We start from the raw sequence: 19,067 nt of genomic DNA on the forward strand, positions 1-19,067 counted from the left end.
TGATACTGTATCTGTCCATTAAGTGAGTATCTAAGTGTGTATCTGTCTGTCTAAGTGTGTATCTCAGGGATGCAAACTGGTGAGGACCCAAAAAGGTGACACTTTTTTTTTGCACTGAAACATGCAACATGCAACATTGCACTGAAATACAGGTTTTAACTAATTAAGTCTCTGTGTGTAAAATAAAAAGTGGTTCATGTGAACCTGACTCACAGCTAAAAAATGTAAAGAAAGCAATCCAATGTTATTTGTTGCCTAGACTTTGCTGCAAATGACACTCAAGTCTTGAGAAAACAATACAATACACTAATATTGCAGTTAACCATGACAGCCTTTATAATAGAACGCTTGTGACCACACACATCTAAATATTGCACTTGGGGAAAAAACATTTTAAAGTAGAAATAGAATGAAACAAACAGGAATGATATTTTTTCTCTATTATAGTGGCCACTATAGTAGACATCGATCAAGTGCACAAGGCTACATGTGTGCAAAAATAACATTCACTGTATTATTGACTGTATGTTTTGTTTATTCCATGTGTAACTCTGTGTTGTTGTATGTGTCGAACTGCTTTGCTTTATCTTGGCCAGGTCGCAATTGCAAATGAGAACTTGTTCTCAACTAGCCTACCTGGTTAAATAAAGGTGAAATATATATTTTTTTTAACTCACACACACACACACACACACACACACACACACACACACACACACACACACACACACACACACACACACACACACACACACACACACACTACTGTCAAGTTCAACACAACAAAAATAATATCTTTGGGCTTCACTGCACAATATTACATTGTACACGTTCTGCCTGTGGACATCTGTTCTACAATGTGCCAGCAAAAGTGAGAAAGAGGGAAAGTGTTGTGGTGTTCCTTTCACATTCATAGTGGCATCCAGCTTAAGCCAGGCCCAGCTCCAGCTACACTTGATCCCTGAATCCACTTGTTTAACAAGCAACTAGAGGTCGACCGATTAATCGGAATGGCCGATTAATTAGGGCCGGTTTCAAGTTTTCATAACAATCGGTAATCGGTATTTTTGGCCACCGATTTGCCGAAAAATGTTATTTATTTTCTTTTTTTAAACCTTTATTTAACTAGTTAAATTGATCAGTCTATCTGTCATGGTAATTGTTCAGTCTATCTGTCATGGTAATTGATCGGTGTATCTGTCATGGTAATTGTTCAGTCTATCTGTCATGGTAATTGATCAGTGTATCTGTCATGGTAATTGATCGGTGTATCTGTCATGGTAATTGATCGGTGTATCTGTCATGGTAATTGATCGGTGTATCTGTCATGGTAATTGATCGGTGTATCTGTCATGGTAATTGATGGCTGTATCTGTCATGGTAATTGATCAGTGTATCTGTCATGGTAATTGATCAGTGTATCTGTCATGGTAATTGATCAGTGTATCTGTCATGGTAATTGATCGGTGTATCTGTCATGGTAATTGATCGGTGTATCTGTCATGGTAATTGATCAGTGTATCTGTCATGGTAATTGATCGGTGTATCTGTCATGGTAATTGATCAGTCTATCTGTCATGGTAATTGATCAGTGTATCTGTCATGGTAATTGATGGCTGTATCTGTCATGGTAATTGATCAGTGTATCTGTCATGGTAATTGATCAGTGTATCTGTCATGGTAATTGATCAGTGCATCTGTCATGGTAATTGATCAGTGTATCTGTCATGGTAATTGATCAGTGTATCTGTCATGGTAATTGATCAGTGTATCTGTCATGGTAATTGATCGGTGTATCTGTCATGGTAATTGTTCAGTCTATCTGTCAGGGTAATTGATCAGTGTATCTGTCATGGTCAGGGTAATTGTTCAGTCTATCTGTCATGGTCAGGGTAATTGTTCAGTCTATCTGTCATGGTCAGGGTAATTGTTCAGTCTATCTGTCAGGGTCAGGGTAATTGTTCAGTCTATCTGTCATGGTCAGGGTAATTGTTCAGTCTATCTGTCATGGTCAGGGTAATTGATCAGTCTATCTGTCAGGGTAATTGTTCAGTCTATCTGTCATGGTCAGGGTAATTGTTCAGTCTATCTGTCATGGTCAGGGTAATTGTTCAGTCTATCTGTCATGGTCAGGGTAATTGTTCAGTCTATCTGTCATGGTCAGGGTAATTGTTCAGTCTATCTGTCAGGGTAATTGTTCAGTCTATCTGTCATGGTCAGGGTAATTGTTCAGTCTATCTGTCATGGTCAGGGTCAGGGTAATTGTTCAGTCTATCTGTCAGGGTCAGGGTAATTGTTCAGTCTATCTGTCATGGTCAGGGTAATTGTTCAGTCTATCTGTCATGGTCAGGGTAATTGATCAGTCTATCTGTCAGGGTAATTGTTCAGTCTATCTGTCATGGTCAGGGTAATTGTTCAGTCTATCTGTCATGGTCAGGGTAATTGTTCAGTCTATCTGTCATGGTCAGGGTAATTGTTCAGTCTATCTGTCATGGTCAGGGTAATTGATCAGTCTATCTGTCAGGGTAATTGTTCAGTCTATCTGTCAGGGTCAGGGTAATTGTTCAGCCTGAGTGGAGTAAAATGGATAAGAGAACCACTAGTCACTTTTGTTCATCATCAGTGAACAGCTACAAACCCCCTTTTTTCTTGTGTGTGACCATGACAGATACCCTGAACAATTAACTTAACCCTGACCATGCCAGATACCCTGACCATGCCAGATATCCTGAACAATTAACTTAACCCTGACCATGCCAGATATCCTGACCATGCTAGATACCTTAACACTGACCATGCCAGACAACTTAACCCTGACATGCCAGATACCTTAACACTGACCATGCCAGATACCCTGACCATGCCAGATACCTTAACACTGACCATGCCAGATACCTTAACACTGACCATGCCAGATATCATGAATAATTAACTTAACCCTGACCATGCCAGATATCCTGACCATGCCAGATATCCTGACCATGCCAGATACCTTAACACTGACCATGCCAGATACCCTGACCATGCCAGATAGCTTGTCCATGCCAGATACCCTGACCATAACAGATATATCACCCTGTCCATGCCAGATACCCTGACCATGCCAGATATCCTGACCATGCCAGATACCTTAACACTGACCATGCCAGATACCCTGACCATGCCAGATAGCTTGTCCATGCCAGATAGCCTGACCATAACAGATATCCCACCCTGTCCATGCCAGATACCCTGTCCATGCCAGATACCCTGACCATGCCAGATACCCTACCCTGACCATGCAAGATACCCTGACCCTATGTGTTTCCTTCTTCTTTCAGACGGGTCGGGGTCCATGCAGGGCAGGTCGCCCCTTGCCTCTTAATGAGATTAAAGCTACATTCAGAGATTGGAAAAAGCAACAAAACGGCAGCCCTGCCACTTGTTTTGATATACAGTTGAGGGATGGGGTTGGGGTCGCTATAGATCCAGGACATCGTCATGGTTTCAATGTTACATTATTTACATTACTATTTTTTGTAAACAATGAAATAAAAACATATTTGGAGATTATAGTAATGTAATACAGTAATATAGTACTATTTTGGATTATAGTATAGTAATACATGTAACTGCAAATATTCTCCAAGAATAAATGGGTATATATCAAGACTTGAAATGACAATCAAAATAGCTTCCCAGATCGCAGACTAAATCTTCAACAAGACAAACCATTTGACCTAGATCTGGTGGGAGTAGTTGCACATTAGAGATGAGAGAGCCCTGCCTGTGTTAAACTGCTTTACTCGGATGATTGGAGGCCTGCTGGACGGTTTGAGGGGAGGAGAGACTATAACACCAGGTTGGTTTGAGGAGAGACTATAACACCAGGTTGGTTTGAGGAGAGACTATAACACCAGGTTGGTTTGAGGAGAGACTATAACACCAGGTTGGTTTGAGGGGAGGAGAGACTATAACACCAGGTTGGTTTGAGGGGAGGAGAGACTATAACACCAGGTTGGTTTGAGGGGAGGAGAGACTATAACACCAGGTTGGTTTGAGGAGAGACTATAACACCAGGTTGGTTTGAGGGGAGGAGAGACTATAACACCAGGTTGGTTTGAGGGGAGGAGAGACTATAACACCAGGTTGGTTTGAGGAGAGACTATAACACAAGGTTGGTTTGAGGAGAGACTATAACACAAGGTTGGTTTGAGGAGAGGAGAGACTATAACACCAGGTTGGTTTGAGGAGAGGAGAGACTATAACACCAGGTTGGTTTGAGGAGAGGAGAGACTATAACACCAGGTTGGTTTGAGGAGAGGAGAGACTATAACACCAGGTTGGTTTGAGGGGAGGAGAGACTATAACACCAGGTTGGTTTGAGGGGAGGAGAGACTATAACACCAGGTTGGTTTGAGGGGAGGAGAGACTATAACACCAGGTTGGTTTGAGGAGAGGAGAGACTATAACACCAGGTTGGTTTGAGGAGAGACTATAACACCAGGTTGGTTTGAGGAGAGGAGAGACTATAACACCAGGTTGGTTTGAGGAGAGACTATAACACCAGGTTGGTTTGAGGGGAGGAGAGACTATAACACCAGGTTGGTTTGAGGAGAGGAGAGACTATAACACCAGGTTGGTTTGAGGAGAGGAGAGACTATAACACCAGGTTGGTTTGAGGAGAGGAGAGACTATAACACCAGGTTGGTTTGAGGAGAGGAGAGACTATAACACCAGGTTGGTTTGAGGGGAGGAGAGACTATAACACCAGGTTGGTTTGAGGAGAGGAGAGACTATAACACAAGGTTGGTTTGAGGGGAGGAGAGAGTATAACACCAGGTTGGTTTGAGGGGAGGAGAGACTATAACACCAGGTTGGTTTGAGGAGAGGAGAGACTATAACACCAGGTTGGTTTGAGGAGAGACTATAACACCAGGTTGGTTTGAGGGGAGGAGAGACTATAACACCAGGTTGGTTTGAGGAGAGGAGAGACTATAACACCAGGTTGGTTTGAGGGGAGGAGAGACTATAACACAAGGTTGGTTTGAGGGGAGGAGAGACTATAACACCAGGTTGGTTTGAGGAGAGGAGAGACTATAACACCAGGTTGGTTTGAGGGGAGGAGAGACTATAACACCAGGTTGGTTTGAGGAGAGACTATAACACCAGGTTGGTTTGAGGAGAGGAGAGACTATAACACCAGGTTGGTTTGAGGGGAGGAGAGACTATAACACCAGGTTGGTTTGAGGGGAGGAGAGACTATAACACCAGGTTGGTTTGAGGAGAGGAGAGACTATAACACCAGGTTGGTTTGAGGAGAGACTATAACACCAGGTTGGTTTGAGGGGAGGAGAGACTATAACACCAGGTTGGTTTGAGGAGAGGAGAGACTATAACACCAGGTTGGTTTGAGGAGAGACTATAACACCAGGTTGGTTTGAGGAGAGGAGAGACTATAACACCAGGTTGGTTTGAGGAGAGGAGAGACTATAACACCAGGTTGGTTTGAGGGGAGGAGAGACTATAACACCAGGTTGGTTTGAGGAGAGGAGAGACTATAACACCAGGTTGGTTTGAGGGGAGGAGAGACTATAACACCAGGTTGGTTTGAGGAGAGGAGAGACTATAACACCAGGTTGGTTTGAGGAGAGACTATAACACCAGGTTGGTTTGAGGAGAGGAGAGACTATAACACCAGGTTGGTTTGAGGAGAGACTATAACACCAGGTTGGTTTGAGGGGAGGAGAGACTATAACACCAGGTTGGTTTGAGGGGAGGAGAGACTATAACACCAGGTTGGTTTGAGGGGAGGAGAGACTATAACACCAGGTTGGTTTGAGGGGAGGAGAGACTATAACACCAGGTTGGTTTGAGGAGAGGAGAGACTATAACACCAGGTTGGTTTGAGGGGAGGAGAGACTATAACACCAGGTTGGTTTGAGGAGAGACTATAACACCAGGTTGGTTTGAGGAGAGGAGAGACTATAACACCAGGTTGGTTTGAGGAGAGGAGAGACTATAACACCAGGTTGGTTTGAGGAGAGGAGAGACTATAACACCAGGTTGGTTTGAGGGGAGGAGAGACTATAACACCAGGTTGGTTTGAGGAGAGGAGAGACTATAACACCAGGTTGGTTTGAGGAGAGGAGAGACTATAACACCAGGTTGGTTTGAGGGGAGGAGAGACTATAACACCAGGTTGGTTTGAGGGGAGGAGAGACTATAACACCAGGTTGGTTTGAGGGGAGGAGAGACTATAACACCAGGTTGGTTTGAGGAGAGGAGAGACTATAACACCAGGTTGGTTTGAGGGGAGGAGAGACTATAACACCAGGTTGGTTTGAGGAGAGGAGAGACTATAACACCAGGTTGGTTTGAGGGGAGGAGAGACTATAACACCAGGTTGGTTTGAGGGGAGGAGAGACTATAACACCAGGTTGGTTTGAGGAGAGACTATAACACAAGGTTGGTTTGAGGAGAGGAGAGACTATAACACCAGGTTGGTTTGAGGAGAGACTATAACACAAGGTTGGTTTGAGGGGAGGAGAGACTATAACACCAGGTTGGTTTGAGGAGAGACTATAACACCAGGTTGGTTTGAGGGGAGGAGAGACTATAACACCAGGTTGGTTTGAGGAGAGGAGAGACTATAACACCAGGTTGGTTTGAGGAGAGGAGAGACTATAACACCAGGTTGGTTTGAGGGGAGGAGAGACTATAACACCAGGTTGGTTTGGGAGGAGAGACTATAACACAAGGTTGGTTTGAGGAGAGGAGAGACTATAACACCAGGTTGGTTTGAGGGGAGGAGAGACTATAACACCAGGTTGGTTTGAGGAGAGGAGAGACTATAACACCAGGTTGGTTTGAGGAGAGGAGAGACTATAACACCAGGTTGGTTTGAGGAGAGACTATAACACCAGGTTGGTTTGAGGGGAGGAGAGACTATAACACCAGGTTGGTTTGAGGAGAGGAGAGACTATAACACCAGGTTGGTTTGAGGGGAGGAGAGACTATAACACCAGGTTGGTTTGAGGAGAGGAGAGACTATAACACCAGGTTGGTTTGAGGGGAGGAGAGACTATAACACCAGGTTGGTTTGAGGGGAGGAGAGACTATAACACCAGGTTGGTTTGAGGGGAGGAGAGACTATAACACCAGGTTGGTTTGAGGGGAGGAGAGACTATAACACCAGGTTGGTTTGAGGGGAGGAGAGACTATAACACCAGGTTGGTTTGAGGGGAGGAGAGACTATAACACCAGGTTGGTTTGAGGGGAGGAGAGACTATAACACCAGGTTGGTTTGAGGAGAGGAGAGACTATAACACCAGGTTGGTTTGAGGAGAGACTATAACACCAGGTTGGTTTGAGGAGAGGAGAGACTATAACACCAGGTTGTTTTGAGGAGAGACTATAACACCAGGTTGGTTTGAGGAGAGGAGAGACTATAACACCAGGTTGGTTTGAGGAGAGACTATAACACCAGGTTGGTTTGAGGGGAGGAGAGACTATAACACCAGGTTGGTTTGAGGGGAGGAGAGACTATAACACCAGGTTGGTTTGAGGGGAGGAGAGACTATAACACCAGGTTGGTTTGAGGAGAGGAGAGACTATAACACCAGGTTGGTTTGAGGAGAGACTATAACACCAGGTTGGTTTGAGGAGAGGAGAGACTATAACACCAGGTTGGTTTGAGGGGAGGAGAGACTATAACACCAGGTTGGTTTGAGGGGAGGAGAGACTATAACACCAGGTTGGTTTGAGGGGAGGAGAGACTATAACACCAGGTTGGTTTGAGGAGAGGAGAGACTATAACACCAGGTTGGTTTGAGGAGAGACTATAACACCAGGTTGGTTTGAGGAGAGGAGAGACTATAACACCAGGTTGGTTTGAGGAGAGGAGAGACTATAACACCAGGTTGGTTTGAGGGGAGGAGAGACTATAACACCAGGTTGGTTTGAGGAGAGACTATAACACAAGGTTGGTTTGAGGAGAGGAGAGACTATAACACCAGGTTGGTTTGAGGGGAGGAGAGACTATAACACCAGGTTGGTTTGAGGAGAGGAGAGACTATAACACCAGGTTGGTTTGAGGGGAGGAGAGACTATAACACCAGGTTGGTTTGAGGAGAGGAGAGACTATAACACCAGGTTGGTTTGAGGAGAGACTATAACACCAGGTTGGTTTGAGGGGAGGAGAGACTATAACACCAGGTTGGTTTGAGGAGAGGAGAGACTATAACACCAGGTTGGTTTGAGGGGAGGAGAGACTATAACACCAGGTTGGTTTGAGGAGAGGAGAGACTATAACACCAGGTTGGTTTGAGGAGAGGAGAGACTATAACACCAGGTTGGTTTGAGGGGAGGAGAGACTATAACACCAGGTTGGTTTGAGGGGAGGAGAGACTATAACACCAGGTTGGTTTGAGGGGAGGAGAGACTATAACACCAGGTTGGTTTGAGGGGAGGAGAGACTATAACACCAGGTTGGTTTGAGGGGAGGAGAGACTATAACACCAGGTTGGTTTGAGGAGAGGAGAGACTATAACACCAGGTTGGTTTGAGGGGAGGAGAGACTATAACACCAGGTTGGTTTGAGGAGAGGAGAGACTATAACACCAGGTTGGTTTGAGGAGAGGAGAGACTATAACACCAGGTTGGTTTGAGGGGAGGAGAGACTATAACACCAGGTTGGTTTGAGGAGAGGAGAGACTATAACACCAGGTTGGTTTGAGGAGAGGAGAGACTATAACACCAGGTTGGTTTGAGGAGAGACTATAACACCAGGTTGGTTTGAGGAGAGGAGAGACTATAACACCAGGTTGGTTTGAGGAGAGACTATAACACAAGGTTGGTTTGAGGAGAGGAGAGACTATAACACCAGGTTGGTTTGAGGAGAGACTATAACACCAGGTTGGTTTGAGGAGAGGAGAGACTATAACACCAGGTTGGTTTGAGGGGAGGAGAGACTATAACACCAGGTTGGTTTGAGGGGAGGAGAGACTATAACACCAGGTTGGTTTGAGGAGAGGAGAGACTATAACACCAGGTTGGTTTGAGGAGAGACTATAACACCAGGTTGGTTTGAGGAGAGGAGAGACTATAACACCAGGTTGGTTTGAGGGGAGGAGAGACTATAACACCAGGTTGGTTTGAGGGGAGGAGAGACTATAACACCAGGTTGGTTTGAGGAGAGGAGAGACTATAACACCAGGTTGGTTTGAGGAGAGACTATAACACCAGGTTGGTTTGAGGAGAGGAGAGACTATAACACCAGGTTGGTTTGAGGAGAGGAGAGACTATAACACCAGGTTGGTTTGAGGGGAGGAGAGACTATAACACCAGGTTGGTTTGAGGGGAGGAGAGACTATAACACCAGGTTGGTTTGAGGGGAGGAGAGACTATAACACCAGGTTGGTTTGAGGAGAGGAGAGACTATAACACCAGGTTGGTTTGAGGAGAGGAGAGACTATAACACCAGGTTGGTTTGAGGAGAGGAGAGACTATAACACCAGGTTGGTTTGAGGAGAGACTATAACACCAGGTTGGTTTGAGGAGAGGAGAGACTATAACACCAGGTTGGTTTGAGGAGAGGAGAGACTATAACACCAGGTTGGTTTGAGGAGAGACTATAACACCAGGTTGGTTTGAGGGGAGGAGAGACTATAACACCAGGTTGGTTTGAGGGGGGAGAGACTATAACACCAGGTTGGTTTGAGGAGAGACTATAACACCAGGTTGGTTTGAGGAGAGACTATAACACCAGGTTGGTTTGAGGGGAGGAGAGACTATAACACCAGGTTGGTTTGAGGGGAGGAGAGACTATAACACCAGGTTGGTTTGAGGAGAGACTATAACACCAGGTTGGTTTGAGGGGAGGAGAGACTATAACACCAGGTTGGTTTGAGGGGAGGAGAGACTATAACACCAGGTTGGTTTGAGGGGAGGAGAGACTATAACACAAGGTTGGTTTGAGGGGAGGAGAGACTATAACACCAGGTTGGTTTGAGGGGGGAGAGACAGTAGACTTTATCACCAGGGTTTCCTGTCAAATGGACCCTGACGCGGAGAAGCATCCTCTAAAAGGGAAGGAACATAGCATGCTATGAGATTAACATAAAGGACTCTGTACTAAAGACACTTTTATTATTTCACCACCAATATTCTACGTGGAAATTCAGTAATAATACCTGCCTGAAGAACTACTCTTCTCGAATAGTGCGCAGAGTTGCCCCTCATATCAGAAAGCATTTATATTAGCAGTAATGGTACCACTTTACTCCATTATGCCTGCAGGCTTTAAGTAAAGTGTTATCCCAGTAATATATCTCAGTGTTGCTCTACACACGTCATAACACTCCTCCTGCACAAGGGCTTTTCTCCTTTTGTTCCCTGAGGTAAGTCATTAACCTGTAAGCCTCCAATCTGATGCCAGAGCAAGAGAGAGAGAGAGAGAGAGCGAGAGAGAGAGAGATTTCGAGCAGCTTTCATTGCTCCACATTATCCCTGGGAGGCTTCAGAGTGCTTTGAAATCAGAGGTTTATTGCTACTGCTTCTACAGTTCTAGAGCTCTGAGCATCTCTGACTCACAGGGCCCAGAGGTCTAACCTCCACTTAGGCTACACACTTGTGCACTCATCCTCTCCACTTAGGCCACACACTTGTGCACTCAACCCCTCCACTTAGGCTACACACTTCCACACACTAACCCTTCCACTTGCACACTAAGAGAGGAGAGGAACAGGCTTGAAGGCCAAAGAGGACTGGACTGCACACGTTTGTGTTTATTTTATTACAATGTGTGATGGTACAATGTAATGAAAGACGAATAGCAATAAAGTATGTTTTTTTTTGTTCAATATCTGACAGATTCATGTTTTGAAAATATGACCCTCTTTCTTCCTCTTTCTTTCCTCTGTGAAAACAATACAGAAGATGTATTCACACAGCCTTGAAAGCCTTCATTAGGTGTTGAGCAATTAGCAAACTGGCTTGGCATCAATTATCATTCAAATATACATATAGAATGAATAATCAAATAATTAACATCATGCGAGTGGAAATTGCATTTGTATTTTTAATTTGTATTTTTAAAATTATAGCTTTTAATTCAAGATGGTTTTTTTAAGCCTGCCCAGACATCAGTAAGATAGAAAAGTACCTAAGTGAGTGAGTGAGTGAGTGAGTGAGTGAGTGAGTGAGTGAGTGAGTGAGTGAGTGAGTGAGTGAGTGAGTGAGTGAGTGAGTGAGTGAGTGAGTGAGTGAGTGAGTGAGTGAGTGAGTGAGTGAGAGAGTGAGCAAGAGAGGTAGATAGAAACAGAGTGAAACAGAGACAGCTTGCGAGAGAGAGAAGAAAAAGAGAGAGAGAGACAGAGAGAGAGACAGAGAGAGAGAGAGAGAGAGAGAGAGAGAGAAAGAAAGTAGAGAGAGTGAATAAGAGAATAGAACATTTAATTAAAGGTGTCTGAGTGTCAGTTAAGACTGACCTACATTCCTCTGCTGGATTGAACCAGAACCAACTGGGACGGTTTTATGTAAAAGAGATGTCTGTGTTGAAAACCGACCTGGCCTACATCCTAAAATGGCCCCCTATTCCTAGTCCCAAAATGGCCCCCTATTCCTAGTCCCAAAATGGCCCCCTATTCCTAGTCCCAAAATGGCCCCCTATTCCTAGTCCCAAAATGGCCCCCTATTCCTAGTCCCAAAATGGTAAACCTCCAGGCAGGCTAGAGCACACGCTCAAAGCATCTGAATGATTTCAAATAGTATTTGAATCCTTTGCAGGTCTGGTTGGAAATATGTTGTTGTTCCTGTCATACTCTGGCACAGGGAGACAGAGGGACAATATGCCCATTCTTCAACAGTGACTGGGATAGCTAGCTGAGGCCTACATCACTTACAGTATGACGTCACCATTCTAGAATCTAGTTCATTATGCTTTGTTCTGCTGCGGACTCTCTTTTGTCTTCGCCATTCTAAAGTCTGCTAATGCATTCTATTGTTGCAGTGTAGGCCTAAAATGTTCTGACTTATAAAACTGCAGCGTCTCAAGAGAACATGTCAAAGAGCTTGAGAAACGTTAGCAGCAAAGGAAGCCGAGCTGAGAGGAGAGGAAGTGGGAGGCAGAGTGAAAGGAACAGTGACATTGATGGAAAAAGACTCCCCATTGAAGAGGAGTAGAGTGGTAAACAACACACTGGAGAAGTGTGATACAAGTTTAGATCAGGAGAGAAGACAACGGAATAAGTATGTCTCTTTCACACACACACACACACACACACACACACACACACACACACACACACACACACACACACACACACACACACACACACACACACACACACACACACACACACACACACACACACTCTAACCGCTTATCCTTGATCTTATTCCATATTGTGATGTATGACAACCATGAGCCAGTAGCTGTACTGAACAACAGCATCTCTGAATCCTAGAAGGCCAAGCCACATGGTGAGCTTAGGGCTGAAGCCAGACAGACACCACACACACACACCACACACACACACCACACACACACACCACACACACACACGCACAGCGAGCCTAGGGCTGGAGCCAGACAGACACCACACGAACACACACACACACACACACACACACACACACACACACACACACACACACACACACACACACACACACACACACACACACACACACACACACACACACACACACACACAGCGAGCCTAGGGCTGGAGCCAGACAGACACCACACGAACACACACATGAACACACACACACACACAGCGAGCCTAGGGCTGGTCGCTGGTGCCACAGTGACTATAGGCAAGTATGAGATCAATATATCTGCCAAAGACTTCCAGCTACACCATCTACTGATGTTCTGAGTCCCAAATAGCACCCTATCCCCTACATAGTGCACTACTGTTGACCAGAATAGGGAATAGGGTCTCATTTGTCAGGCATCTAGGCATCTAGTCTGCCAACACACCGTTACAGTATACCACTGTAGGGCCCAACAGTCTCTAGATGCTTTGAACTGGTGGAACAACATAAATTACCATTAATCAGATGCATGTATGGTGTGTGTGTGTGTGTGTGTGTGTGTGTGTGTGTGTGTGTGTGTGTGTGTGTGTGTGTGTGTGTGTGTGTGTGTGTGTGTGTGTGTGTGTGCCCCATACACCAGGTCTATACACTTAGCTAAGTGTGTCCTATCCTTATCCTTCTTATCAGAATAACTTACTGGGGCATTCCTCCAAGCTGATAACTTACTGGAGCGTTCCTCCAAGCTGATAACTTACTGGAGCATTCCTCCAAGCTGATATCTTACTGGAGCATTCCTCCAAGCTGACATCTTACTGGATCATTCCTCCAAGCTGATATCTTACTGGGGCATTCTTCCAAGCTGATATCTTACTGGAGCATTCCCCCAAGCTGACATCTTACTGGATCATTCCTCCAAGCTGATATCTTACTGGAGCATTCCTCCAAGCTGATATCTTACTGGATCGTTCCTCCAAGCTGATATCTTACTGGAGCATTCCTCCAAGCTGATATCTTACTGGGGCATTCCTCCAAGCTGATATCTTACTGGAGCATTCCTCCAAGCTGATATCTTACTGGAGCATTCCTCCAAGTTGATATCTTACTGGAGCATTCCTCCAAGCTGATATCTTACTGGATCGTTCCTCCAAGCTGATATCTTACTGGAGCATTCCTCCAAGCTGATCTTACTGGGGCATTCCTCCAAGCTGATATCTTACTGGGGCATTCCTCCAAGCTGAAATCTTACTGGATCATTCCTCCAAGCTGATATCTTACTGGGGCATTCCTCCAAGCTGATATCTTACTGGAGCATTCCTCCAAGCTGACGACAGACTCAAACCCAGAAGCATTTTTCTCTCTTGTTTGTCTGAGGCTATGAATAGATTGAGTACTTTGAAATGGAAGTATGTGTTCACAAACCCCCACACAGATAAAACTTACATATTAATCTCCTCTCGCTTGGAGGTTGTGTGAGTGGGTCGCTTATTTTATGTTGTTGGTTGATAGGTAGACTGTGGGCTCAGACTCACACTCACACAAATGCATGCATGCTCTCTCTCTCTCTCACACACACACACACACACACACACACACACACACACACACACACACACACACACACACACACACACACACACACACACACACACACACACACACACACACACAAACATCATATAATATCAGATAAACAAGGAGCTTGTCATTATCAAGCTCCTCTATTATAATACACTTTAGCTTTGGACTCAATCTCATCAGCAATATCAAATGAGTCTCTCTCGCTGTCACAGAAGTAGGGGTAAAATGACTGTGAAATACATACTATTATAGTACAGTGTATTGTTAAATCAAATATAATACAATTAAAGAGGATAAATATGCATGTTTAAGGTCATTCATGAGCCTGGCATGCCATAAAGAGGAGAAAAGGTTAGTAGCCTATTAGTAATTAGCGCCTATAAGAAGCTTTACGCTTTCACCCGAAGCTCACATAGAAGCAGATATGTTTCTGGCCATGCTACTTAGGGTTTCAAGTTATTATAGAAGCAGATACGTGTTCTGGCCATGTTACTTAGGGTTTCAAGTTATTATAGAAGCTGATATGTGTTCTGGCCATGCTACTTAGGGTTTCAAGTTATTATAGAAGCAGATACATGTTCTGGCCATACGACTAAGGGTTTCAAGTTATTATAGAAGCAGATACGTGTTCTGGCCATGCTACTTAAGGTTTCAAGTTATTATAGAAGCAGATACATGTTCTGGCCATACTACTAAGGGTTTCAAGTTATTTTAGAAGTATATACGTGTTCTGGCCATGCTACTTAGGGTTTCAAGTTATTATAGAAGCAGATATGTGTTCTGGCCATGCTACTTAGGGTTTCAAGTTATTATAGAAGCAGATACGTGTTCTGGCCATGCTACTTAGGGTTTCAAGTTATTATAGAAGCAGATACGTGTTCTGGCCATGCTACTTAGGGTTTCAAGTTATTATAGAAGCAGATACGTGTTCTGGCCATGCTACTTAGGGTTTCAAGTTATTATAGAAGCATATACATGTTCTGGCCATACTACTAAGGGTTTCAAGTTATTTTAGAAGTATATATGTGTTCTGGCCATGCTACTTAGGGTTTCAAGTTATTTTAGAAGTATATATGTGTTCTGGCCATGCTACTTAGGGTTTCAAGTTATTATAGAAGCAGATATGTGTTCTGGCCATGCTACTTAGGGTTTCAAGTTATTTTAGAAGTATATATGTGTTCTGGCCATGCTACTTAGGGTTTCAAGTTATTATAGAAGCAGATATGTGTTCTGGCCATGCTACTTAGGGTTTCAAGTTATTATAGAAGCAGATACGTTTTCTGGCCATGCTACTTAGGGTTTCAAGTTATTATAGAAGCAGATACGTGTTCTGGCCATGCTACTTAGGGTTTCAAGTTATTATAGAAGCAGATACGTGTTCTGGCCATGCTACTTAGGGTTTCAAGTTATTATAGAAGCAGATACGTGTTCTGGCCATGCTACTTAGGGTTTCGAGTTATTATAGAAGCAGATACGTGTTCTGGTCATCCTACTTAGGGTTTCAAGTTATTATAGAAGCAGATACGTGTTCTGGCCATGCTACTTAGGGTTTCAAGTTATTTTAGAAGTAGATATGTGTTCTGGCCATGCTACTTAGGGTTTCAAGTTATTATAGAAGCAGAAACGTGTTCTGGCCATGCTACTTAGGGTTTCAAGTTATTATAGAAGCAGATACGTGTTCTGGCCATGCTACTTAGGGTTTCAAGTTATTATAGAAGTATATATGTGTTCTGGCCATGCTACTTAGGGTTTCAAGTTATTTTAGAAGTAGATATGTGTTCTGGCCATGCTACTTAGGGTTTCAAGTTATTTTAGAAGTAGATATGTGTTCTGGCCATGCTACTTAGGGTTTCAAGTTATTTTAAAAGTAGATATGTGTTCTGGCCATGCTACTTAAGGTTTCAAGTTATTTTAGAAGTAGATATGTTTTCTGGCCATGCTACTTAGGGTTTCAAGTTATTTTAAAACCCTTACATATGAACTCTTCTTCTACTATTTAATTATATTTTTGAGGTTATTTGACAAAATAATGGGAAATAGTTCCAAATAGGCCTACAACCAAATTCCAATTAAAACCCAGGCAGTGATAAAATCCTGCATGCAGCATTCAAGCAGTTAATAAGGCTTATGGCTCAGAGCTTTGGCTTTAGGCCTAATCACAAAGCATTCTAAATATACAAGTAGCCAGCCTTCTACTTTTACAGCACAAACACAGAGAGGCTTATACACCTTATAACGGATCAGAACATCATGACTTGATTCTGTGAGCACAAGGTCAAAACAACATAAACCATCAGGGAAAAATATGTAGGCCTATAGTGTATATACAGGATGGCTCTCTCTCCAAGACAGTTCATAATTGGATCAATACGATTGTGATCAATTATGCCTAGCGATGAAGGATACAGAATGAGCACTGCCTGTCATGCAAACAGCAGAGTGGCAGCCTGCGTGTTTTGGGAATGGGGTCATAATAGCTTATAGTCAAAACGGTTCAAAAGCTAGAGTCAGATTCATAGGAAGACAATAAGTTTGTTGAACTTAAAAAAAAAAAAACATTTACCACAGAAAGGGTTTTATTCTGTGTTCTCTGGTTTTGAATCTGAATTTAGAGAACTGAATTTAAAAACTCAATCTGAATGCATCTGAGAAGTTGAATATATGAGACTTTGATAAACTTGAAATACTAAGTTTATAAACTTGATATACAGACAATGAATGCAATATATAATTTACCATATTGAAACTGAATATATACATATTGAATTTGAATATTCATAAATATTGCATTTTAATACTGACTGCAATATTAATTCAATTCAGTTTCAAATCATGAAATTCAAATGATGAAATTATATGAATCAATTTGTGCATTATAAATTGAAAAATGTATTTATATAAAATGCTACATCCTAATACATATTCAAAATGATGTAATTCAGAATATAATAATTTCTATTGCCACTGAAATCGCGCCATAGCCGTGCTACGCTGCTCTGTGTCGCTGCTCTGTGTCACTGCATCGGCTCTTAGCCCCTCAGCTCCCAAAACAATAGATAAATATGTGCTCACTCTCAATAAACTACTAATGTAATGTGTGAACATCTGTCTAGAGTAGGGACCAACTGTTCCATATGCCACGGAAACATCAATAAGGTGAATGGAGTCAGAGAATGAGGTGTTCTGTAGCACCGGGACAGAATCACAGCCCGCTGCGCGTCAGCCCGCTGCGCGTCAGCCCGGCTACTTATTCAACTTCGGTATGCTACTTTGAGACCAGTCAGTCGCTTTATCATAAACAGAATCATGCGAGCAAACACCTCAGCTCAGCAATAAAATCAAAAGAAAAAGAAAACAAACGCAGATGGTACAATTACTTCAAGACGTATAAATGTGTTTGGAATTCGTTTATCCCCTAGCCTACTGCACGCATTTAACAATGTATGATACCGATGATGTGTGCGGCACCGCGCTGTGTCTGGTGAAAATGTTAGCCTACACGGTAGCATTCAATCTACGTCCGATAGTTCTTGGTGGAAGTTCGGAAAAACCGCGATTCTGGCTGACGATAATGTCATTTCATGTGCCAATATCAGAGAGCCACACTATTACAAAGTGAGACATCTTGCAGTGCCAGATAATTATATTAGGCTGAGACAGTAAAGGCTACTGTACAGTTTGTCTCAAAGTCCGCATTCATATCGTGCGTGCCCAAGGGTTGCAGAACTACATATTTACGCAAATTTTTCTAAAATGAATAGCCAAGTCTTACCTTGGTATGGTGTGTAAAAAGCCTCTGGGAAATAGTAGCTGAAAATGATATTTCCTTGTCGGAGCGAGAGCCTTCAACTGCAATAGTCCTGATGTCAGAGTGACAATAAACCAGAGAGAGAGAGAGAGAGAGAGAGAGAGAGAGAGAGAGAGAGAGAGAGAGAGAGAGATGCATACAGAGACGGCTACGGACTGCCCTATCCAATTACACAAGACAAATGAGAAGCAAAATGAAAACAATGCACAACCGGTACGGCCATGTGCTAATAGCCGATACACCCCCCACTGTGCCCTAAAAACCACTTCCAGAACAACCTATAAAACGCTACAGTAGTCGAACTATACATTCAATATGTGGCGTAATGAAAACGGAACAGTGATTCGTGGGATTTTATGTTCATTTGAAGGAGAAAAAAAACTATTTTACTTTAGAAAGTGTTCTCTAGAGCAATACGAAGTATCCTAGTCAATCACAAATTGATTTGTCATTTGCAATCACACTTAATTAACTCGATACAAATTTGCATATCAGCAAGGGAAAAATGCAATTAGGCTACTTTATGATTTAGAATCACTTCTCATTTCAAAAGCGCAGTAGCTGAAAGGTCTATATTTCAACAACAAGAACAATTAGGCTGACTACAGCCGTAAAGTGTCGACACAGGAAATAATTGGCTTTCCAGTCCATTGCAAACCATGGTCACCTACAATAAATAGTATAAGCCAGTCTAGGCAAGCTGCTGGCCCAGCGGTCTGGCATTCCTCTCCTTCTACTCACTGCCATCTAGCGAAACAGTTGAGACATGCTATATAAGGCTTAAACCTACTGTGTAATCTGAATGTTTAATATGTTTGGCCTAGTTCCTTCCATTTCCTCCATAACTGAAGGATGCAGTGCATTCATCCATGTTTGAAATGCGCAGTTTAAATAAGGCACAGTTGGCATCGGCATTGTCAATATATTCCTCTTGCTCGACATTTTCTTTTGAAAATGCATTGATAAAATTCCATTACATCAGTAGCTGTTTGTTCATGTCATAAAACCCTATAGGTACACACACATTTAAACATTTGGCAAGGCAACCCAATGGTACCATGTTTATTTCTGCCAGTAGCCTACTACAAAGTATAGGCCTACAGATGTCCAATCAAATGAATGCAGTGGAGGCTGCTGAGTGGAGGAAGCTCATAATAAC

General features: G+C 43.1%; 1 protein-coding gene across 2 annotated transcripts in view; it reads right to left on the bottom strand.

The window, feature by feature from the left end:
* pcbp4 (poly(rC) binding protein 4) overlaps positions 1 to 18,166 on the bottom strand; it is a 145,069-nt gene extending 126,903 nt beyond the window's left edge. For both annotated transcript variants that reach the window (XM_014168308.2, XM_014168310.2), the window contains exon 1: positions 17,873 to 18,166. In XM_014168308.2, the coding sequence (XP_014023783.2) occupies positions 17,873 to 18,046 (174 nt within the window). In that variant the 5' untranslated portion in view covers positions 18,047 to 18,166. The remainder of the gene's footprint in view (positions 1 to 17,872) is intronic.
* Between the last annotated feature and the right edge of the window lie 901 nt (positions 18,167 to 19,067).

Source organism: Salmo salar, chromosome ssa22 (genome assembly GCF_905237065.1).
Source record: "Salmo salar chromosome ssa22, Ssal_v3.1, whole genome shotgun sequence".
Classification (NCBI taxonomy): Eukaryota; Metazoa; Chordata; class Actinopteri; order Salmoniformes; family Salmonidae; genus Salmo; species Salmo salar.